Genomic DNA, 9,202 nt, shown 5'->3' with positions numbered 1-9,202 from the left:
CAGACAGTAGTCGTGAGCGTGAGGTGGAGGTTCGGAGAGGGGGAGATGCCAAGTGGCCTGCGGAGGCTGAACGAAGAGGTTTGCCGGGGGTGTAGGGTCTGATGATTTTTTGTAGGTAAGCTGGGGAAGACCCCTTAACTGCTTGGGGGGGGAGGGGTGCAGGGGGGTGACGTGTGAGTATTTGGGAAGGTTGAAGACCAGACGAGCTGCTGCATTCTGGATAAGTTGGAGGGGTCTGATGGCGGCCAAGAGGGAATTGCAGTAGTCCAGGTGGGACAGAACCATCGCATGGACCAGGAGCTGGGTTGAGTATGGGGTGAGAAAGGGGCGGATTCTCCATATGTTGTATAGGAAGAACCTGCATGACCGGGTCACCGCTGCAATGTTCTCGGAAAGGCACAGTCTGCTGTCCATCACCACGCCGAGGTTCCTTGCACTGGGTGATGGCATGAGTGTGGTATGCCCAAGGGAAATGGAGAGATCCAGGTGTGGAGAGGTATTAGCAGGGATAAATATAATTTCAGTCTTGCCTGGGTTCAGCTTTAGATAGTGGTTAACCGTCCAGCTCTGGATGTCACTCAGGCAAGCAGAGATACAGGCAGAAACCTGTGTATCAGATGGAGGGAACGAGATGAAGAGTTTGGTATCATCCGCATAGCAGTGGTAGGATAGCCCATGTGCAGTGATCACAGGGCCAAGGGAACGAGTGTAAAGAGAAAAAAGAAGCGGGCCTAGGACTGAGCCCTGGGGAACTCCTGTGGCAAGGGGCCGAGGTGTCGATACTGTACCAGCCCAGGCAACCTGGAAGTAGCGACCAAAGAGGTAGGACTCAATCCAGTCCAGGGCTGTGCCACAGATGCCCTTTGCTGACAGGGCGGACAGGAGGATGGAGTGATCCACAGTGTTGAAGGCAGCAGAGAGATCTAGAAGAATGAGGACAGAGGAGAGGGAGGCTGCTCGTGCGGCATGCGGCGACTCACTGACGGAGAGGAGCGCGGTCTCTGTCGAGTGGCCCGATCTGAAGCCAGACTGATGGGGGTCTAACAGGTTGTTGTTAGAAAAGAAAGAAGAAAGTTGAGTAGAAGCAGCTCTTTCTATGGTTGATCGATGGAGGAGGACAATGTTTCATCTGGACAGCTCACATTCATACAACAGCAAGTTGTTGTAATACAGATGACTGCAGTTGTGGTGACAGAGGTAATTGTGATATTGGGTACAGCATTTCTTTTTACCTTCTTGAGTGGCGTTATGTTTTTCATTCTTTGGAGCAAACCAAAATTCAGGGAGGGCTCATGTTACATCCTCTTTGCCCACATGCTCATCAATGATTCTGTTCATCTGATGGGCACTATAGTGTTGTTCTTATTTGCCTTGGCATTCCTCCATATGTCTAAGGCCATCTGCTCTATCCTGGTACTGATTACTGGAATCACTTATCACAACACCGCACTCAACTTGGCAGTGATTTCACTGGAGCGCTATGTGGCCATTCGCTTCCCTTTGCGTCACACAGAGATCGCCACCCAGAGAAGGACAGCGATCGCTATTGGACTAATGTGGTTCATTAGCTCTGTTAACATCCTCATTGAGATATTTTACACCATTGCACTTGATCCCCACTTTTTCACTGCACCCGTATTTTGTACACGCCAGCAGATGTTAATTGAGGAATGGCAGCTTGTCTTGTCCAATTGGTTAACCATTTGTTTCCTTGTGGTTGTGGCTCTGATAATCCTCTATATTTACATTAGTATAACATTAGTAGCTAAATCAGCTTCCACAAACAAGGATTCAGCCAATAAGGCTTATAAAACTGTGCTGCTCCACATGTTTCAGCTGGGACTATGTATCACCTCTTTGCTGTTTGCATTGTTTGATGCCCTGATTGCCAAGACTGCCACTGCCTTGTATGTGCCTCTGCAATCCTTGAATTTTTTTTGCCTCCTTGTTCTTCCCCGATGTCTAAGTCCCCTCATTTATGGCCTGAGAGACAGTGCCATCCGGCCACTTTTCCTCAGGTACTTCAGGTGCATCCCCACCACACTCAAGTAACACATTATGAGGGTTTAAATGTAAATTGACATTTGTCAAACCATTTACACCTTTAGATATTTACTGGAATAACTGAGGTGAGATGCATTTTTCCAGAAGAACAAAATAGTGTCCCATGCAGGCTATAATAATACTGCAGCTCAGGTCCAAATGTTCGTTTTTTTTTTCTTCTAATATCTGTATTGTGTAATTCCTATATGGTCCGCTCAATCCAGATGTAACATTATTCAATTAAAGCTGAAAGTCTGCACTTAACCACATTGTGATTGCTTCATTTCAACTGCTTGTTTGCTGGAGTACAGAGCAAAAATAACAGAAAATGTGTCACTGGGCAAATACTTACTGTCTGCACTGCATACTATAGTTGCCTGCACACAGAGGCGGGCATTGAATATACAAGGCAATTGCTTTTCTGGCACTGGTCAGAGAATCTCATCGCTAGATTGATCATGTTCTAGAAAGTCTATACAAAAGTACATAATAGAAATCCTATGTACAAATCCACAACAGCGAAATGGATAATTATAATTATAATTACACCAGAGAAATTCTAAGTAGACAATCAACATTATATGGATGTTTCATTTGAGAATGAACACTGACCTCATCACACAGCCAGCTATAGGCAGCCCATTACACAGGTTTTAATTGACAACCTATTACGATGCTCATGATGACATTTAAATTGATCTGCACAAAACAGAATACAAGCACAAGTCGTCATGTACTCATCAAATTAATTAAGTCAGGTTATCTCACGATCCATTACCTATGTATATTCAATAGATAGACAAAATAATGAAACATTGTTATCAGTAGTTATATTATAAAAGACAAACACAACACATTGCACATAACTGGCATTGTTATTTAAACTGGACTGACTGTGCTCCAATTGAGAGAAGATGGTTGAGATGAGACTTCTGACTGCAGTCTAGAGTCTTATTTTACCACTTGTTACAGGATGACCCCTATACGTCTCAGATCCTCTGTACCATTAAAGCACCAAGAACTGCAACTGCACAACAATATCATTTGGAGAGTCGCAACATTACTTTGACAGATGATTCTCTGAGGAGCATCAAATAAAATGTGATAATATTTTTTCCCTTTCCTTTGTCTCTTTTTTTTAGGTATGCAATTATTTTTGTCAGTGGAAACTTTATGATTTTGCTGCTACCATAATACCAATGTAGGTATAGATGAGAATTAGTGATATAGTTGCAAAGTAAAGACCATTAAATATTTGGGACAATTTTACCCGCCACTTAGCAATGTACAGTATCCTTCATCTGCAAATTGTATGTGTCGTCAGAGAATTTGAATCTACCACAGTCTTGTACAATATGTCAATAATGAAGTTGATCGAACTACGCAACCAGATTACAGCGATGGATAAATATGCCCTTTTTTGGGTGACAAACTCTGTGTGCTGTAAAGGAAAGCAAATGGCCACATAACGTTCCACTGACATAACTGCCAGGTTCAAGGGGGAGATTGAAAATGTGACAAAAGGTATCATTATGAGTAGGTTGCAGAGTGCACTGATCAGGTGTAGATTTCCCACAGAAAACAAAAACGGTCTTGAAAAGCGGTCATGATGAAATACATTGTGGTGGGGGTGTTTCAGTTTTAACCTGTTTTCATTCTTTTTCATTGATTAACATGATCTGAATAATACATAGTCAGGTTTCCATCCAATCTACTTTCAGTTCAGCAACCACCTCTGTCAGGAAGTAAGCTCATCAGTATGAGGTGATGCAGAAGTCTTGGAAGAGATCAGACTTGGTATGGATGCAGAGCAGCTCAGTCTGGGCCAGATAAAGTTTAAGCAGGGTGACATGTGTGAGATGATGTGTGTGTGGGCGGGACCAATTGAGTGTCATCAGTTGGTGCGTTGTCATCAGTGAAGGCTCCCATGTTTGACAATAGGGCTTTTTTGTCATAATAAATGCAACAAAATTCAGTAATTAAAGCCACAATATTTGCATTTTGAAAATCAAAATACGAGCCAATTGTGGTAAAAAAAAAAAAGATATAGATCTATATATATATATATATTAGCTACTTACAATGAAATAATGTTTTTTAAAGAGCGTTATGACAGAATGAGAAAATTAAGGCTTACATTATGATTTGCCATAATATCTGACCTTCTTCAGAGGTTGGACCAAGGGCTCTTTTTTCCAGAATCACTGGGGAATGGACACAGTCCACATTGGTGCATTGGGTGTAGATGGATTAGGCTGAATATACATTGGGCTCCGGAATGATTGATATTCCTGACTGGCAATGCACAAAAAATACTTAAAAAAAATAAACAATCTGGTTGCTGATATCAACTCACAATGTTGAACTTCAATACAGTTTTTGTCCCAATACTGAGTACGCTTTTTCAAAACTCTTAACACTGAAAGCATCACAGAAGTCCATATATAGGGAAACAATGGGATGATAACTTTACAAATATGAAACTCTGAAACGTTTCATCTGACCTTGCCGGTTGTAAAACTGGTGAGGTAGCTAAGTAGTTTTGGTGGTAACGTTACAGTAATAGGGTTTCCAATAACGCTAGCTAGGCAGGTTGCACTTGTTATTCATGATAATTATGTTGGGTAGCTATGTTGGCTAGCACACGAAGCGATTGAATACACCTGTCTAACCAAAAACAGCTGAGAAGACAACTGTCCAATTACTTTTGGTCCCCTAAAATGGGACTATATGATATAATCTATAAAAAGGGATGCAATACCTACACAGATCACCTGATATGGATGTACACACCCTCAAAGGTTAAATCGGCATTTTAACTTCATTTTAATTGTCATTGTTTAATTTTAAATCCAATGTCCTGGAGTACAGATTCAAAAGAACATAAATTGTGCCACTGTCCAAGTACTTACAGACCTCACTGTAAAAATGACTGACAAACCGCTGTCATGGTATGAAAAAGAGGGGAGGGACAGCGTTTGCAAGGACAGGAGAAAGCTATAAAGCTGAAAAGCAACAGTGTGGTTTGATTTATTTTGCCTTTGTTATTTTGCCTTTATTATTTTTACCCAGATCCCGTGAGGGTGACTGCAAAGATGTTTTGTTTATTTGTGGCATCACTCTCGCTCTCTCACCCTTCCCCCGTCAGAATTCCCTTTAATAAAATGCCTGTGTCATCCGGAATTTTTGTATTTTCCGGTCTCCAACTCGTCTGTCCTCCCCAGGGTGTGTCACGACATGCGACATGGCGAAATGCCAGATAACTGGAAACAGGGGAGTATAATAACAATATTTAAGAGGGGTGACTATACTGACCCTGTAAATTACAGGCCTATCAGTTTATCTCATATTGTATGTAAAATGCTTGAGTCTATCATACATGCATACATACCTTATCCTAACCCGCTTATCCTGAACAGGGTAGCAGGGGGGCTGGAGCTTATCCCAGCATACATTGGGCGAAAGGCAGGAATTCACCCTGGACAGGTCGCCAGTCCATCGCAGGGCGCACACACACCATTCACTCACACACTCATACACTCATACCTACAGGCAATTTAGACTCTCCAATCAGCCTATCCTGCATGTCTTTGGACTGTGGGAGGAAACCGGAGTACCCGGAGGAAACCCACGCAGACACAGGGAGAACATGCAAACTCCGCACAGAGAGGCCCGGCCTTGGGAAATGAACATGTCCCAAACATGATGGTGTCTTGAAATGGGGCGAGGTATAAAATGTGCTATAATTTCTACATTGTGAAACCAAAGTGTATTCTTCAAATGGTTCAGAAATGTTTCAACTGACAGCTGTTACTTCTCCACTTAATTTAAATACTTGCACATTTCACTAATATGACTCAAAACATAATGTCTTTCCATGTTGCCCTGACCAACATTACAGGGAATTTATGGACCCACTATTGGCCATAGGTCTTGCAACCTTTAACTACATTTCATGTTAATTAATTGCAATTACTCTTTAGCCATGTGTGCTTTAGAAACATGGAATATTTCAGATTCACTCCAGGCAACTTGTGGGTCATCTTAATTGATTAATTGCTTGCCACATAACACTCACACACCTTTTGTTATATTATTGTGTTACTGCATATACTCTAGTGACGATGGCATGACAACAGTGTATCACCCTTGTATATAAATAAATGTCACCAGCACACAGATTGTCAGATGCTGCACAGCAGCAAAAGGAGCTCAAGGATTCTTCCAATTGCACTTTTGAAAAAGATCAGCTTCTTATTTATATTTGGGATATTATTCAAAAATGAAGGCCAGCTGTTCAGTGTGCATTGTATTTGGCTGAATTCTGGAATGAAGACACTCCTGCGTACTGTACAATACCTGTAAATAGGCATTTATTATAGTGTGGTCACAGGTCAAATATTTTTCTAGGATTGCAAAGAGACCCTTTGATCTACTGTAGTTTCTATGTCTCTTTGTTTCTGTGACAGAACGTTATGTCAGGTGTGCAAACAAATTTTTTCCAATCTTATTGAGTTGTACCATTTCATTTAAGCAAAAGAAATCAATTCTATTTTTCGCAAATATTCAGGGTAATTTTTTCTTAGGTTAAGTAGGAAGTGATCTATGGAGGAGGGCAATGTTTCATCTGGACAGCTCACATTCATTCAACAGCAAGTTGTTGTAGTACAGATGACTGCAGTTGTGGTGACAGAGGTAATTGTGATATTGGGTACAGCATTTATTTTTACCTTCATGAGTAGCGTCATGTTCTTCATTCTGTGGAGCAAACCAAAATTCAGGGAGGACTCGCGTTACATCCTCTTTGCCCACATGCTCATCAATGATTCTGTTCATCTGATGGGCAGTATAGTGTTGTTCTTATGTGTCTTGGCATTCCTGCATATGTCTAAGGCCGTATGCTCTATCCTGGTACTGATTAGTGTAATCACTTATAACAACACCCCACTCAACCTGGCAGTGATTTCACTGGAGCGCTATGTGGCCATTCGCTTCCCTTTGCGTCACACAGAGATCGCCACCCAGAGAAGGACAGCGATCGCTATTGGACTAATGTGGCTCATTAGCTCTGTTCAAATCCTCATTGAGATATTTTACACCATTGCACTTGATCCCCACTTTTTCACAGCACCCGTATTTTGTACACGGCAGCAGATGTTAATTGAGGAATGGCAGCTCGCCTTTAGCTCTGGGTTCAATTTTTTTTTCCTTGTGGTTGTGGCTCTGACAATCCTCTATATTTACGTTAGTATAACATTAGTAGCTAAATCAGCTTCCACAAACAAGGATTCAGCCAATAAGGCTCGCAAAACTGTGCTGCTCCACATGTTTCAGCTGGGACTATGTATCACCTCTTTACTGTGTACAGTGTTTGAGGCTCTGATTGTCGAGACTGCCACTGCCTTGTATGTGCCTCTGCAATACTTGAACTTTTTTTGCCTCCTTGTTCTTCCCCGATGTCTGAGTCCCCTCATTTATGGACTGAGAGACAGTGCCATCCGGTCACTTTTCCTCGGGTACTTCAGGTGCAACCCCACCACACTCAAGTAACACTCTATGAGGGTTTAAATGTAAAATGACATTTGTCAAATCATTTATACCTTTAGATATTTAGTGGAATAACTGAGGTGAAATGGATATTTCCAGAAGAGCAAAATAATATCCCATGCAGGCTGTAAATTTATAGTATAGTAATGCTACAGCTCAAGTCCAAATGTTCAGTTATGTTTCTTTCAAATATGTGTATTGTGTAATTCCTACATGGTTCACCCAATCCGGATGTAATATTATTCAATTAAAGCTGAAAGTCTGCACTTAACCACATAGTGATTGCTTTATTTCAACTGTTTGTTTGCTGGAGTACAGAGCAAAAATAACAGAAAATGTGTCACTGTGCAAATACTTACTGTCTGCACTGCATACTATAGTTGCCTCCACACAGAGGCGGGCATTGAATATACAAGGCAATTGCTTTTCTGGCACTGGTCAGAGAATCTCATCGCTAGATTGATCATGTTCTAGAAAGTCTATACAAAAGTACATAATAGAAATCCTATGTACAAATCCACAACAGCGAAATGGATAATTATAATTATAATTACACCAGGGAAATTCTAAGTAGACAATCAACATTATATGGATGTTTCATTTGAGAATGAACACTGACCTCATCACACAGCCAGCTATAGGCAGCCCATTGAACAGGTTTTAATTGACAACCTATTACGATGCTCATGATGACATTTAAATTGATCTGCACAAAACAGAATACAAGCACAAGTAGTCATGTACTCATCAAATTTATTAAGTCAGGTTATCTCACTATCCATTACCTTTGTATATTCAATAGATAGACAAAATAATGTAACATTGTTATCAGTAGTTATATTGTAAAAGACAAACACAACACATTGCACATAACTGGTATTGTTAGTTAAACTGGACTTGTGATTGACTGTGCTGCAATTGAGAGAAGATGGTTGAGGTGAGACTTCTGACTGCAGTCTAGAGTCTTATTTTACCACTTGTTACAGGATGACCCCTGTACGGCTTAGATCCTCTCTACCATTAAAGCAGCAAGACCTGCAACTGCGCAAAAATATCATTTGGAGAGTTGCAACATTACTTTGACAGATGATTCTTTGAGGAGCAGCAAATGAAATAATAATATGTTTTCTTTTGTCTCTTTTTTTTAGGTATATATATATATAAATATATATTTTTACCACAATTGCCTCGTATTTTGATTTTCAAAATGCAAATATCGTGGCTTTAATTACTGAATTTTGTTGCATTTATTATGACAAATATACATTTTTTTGTATTAGCTACTTACCAGCTGTATAAGCCGGCTAGGCTGCAAGCTGGCTAGCCAGCTAGGTGCACTTAGATCCGTGAGGCTGCAGTATTATGATTAATAGTCTTGTGAGCTAGCCATCAGCACATGTTTTTTTTGGTTCTTTTTAAAAGTATAACACGAGAAAACCACGCACATCTGTCTATTTTCAGAAAGAATGTGTCTGGACATCTTTGAGGGACGTCATCTCCCAGAATCCAATGCTGTAATCTGTATGGAGACCATAGATGTAACAAGTTTTGTACGTTGAAAAATCAGGAATTTTCATTATCCCCGCAAACTGCAGTGGTTATCAGATGTATT

The 9,202-nt window shown here is 40.8% G+C and overlaps 2 protein-coding genes across 2 annotated transcripts; both read left to right on the top strand.

Moving 5' to 3' along the window:
• The first annotated feature begins 1,173 nt into the window (after positions 1-1,173).
• On the top strand, positions 1,174-2,052 carry LOC133132440 (odorant receptor 131-2-like). The gene has a single exon (XM_061247885.1). The coding sequence runs from the start codon at positions 1,174-1,176 to the stop codon at positions 2,050-2,052; it is 879 nt and encodes a 292-aa protein (XP_061103869.1).
• A 4,725-nt stretch (positions 2,053-6,777) lies between these two features.
• On the top strand, positions 6,778-7,593 carry LOC133132439 (odorant receptor 131-2-like). The gene has a single exon (XM_061247884.1). It carries the CDS (start codon positions 6,778-6,780, stop codon positions 7,591-7,593), a length of 816 nt encoding a protein of 271 aa, XP_061103868.1.
• Positions 7,594-9,202: the final 1,609 nt, after the last annotated feature.

Source organism: Conger conger, chromosome 7 (genome assembly GCF_963514075.1).
Source record: "Conger conger chromosome 7, fConCon1.1, whole genome shotgun sequence".
NCBI classification, from domain to species: domain Eukaryota; kingdom Metazoa; phylum Chordata; class Actinopteri; order Anguilliformes; family Congridae; genus Conger; species Conger conger.
Note: the sequence above shows the minus strand (reverse complement) of the source record. Positions and strands in the feature narration are given on the sequence as shown.

Coding starts and splice junctions, on each gene's coding strand:
- LOC133132440 (XM_061247885.1), top strand. CDS start 1,174: ATGACTGCAGTTGTGGTGACAGAGGTAATTGTGATATTGGGTACAGCA.
- LOC133132439 (XM_061247884.1), top strand. CDS start 6,778: ATGAGTAGCGTCATGTTCTTCATTCTGTGGAGCAAACCAAAATTCAGG.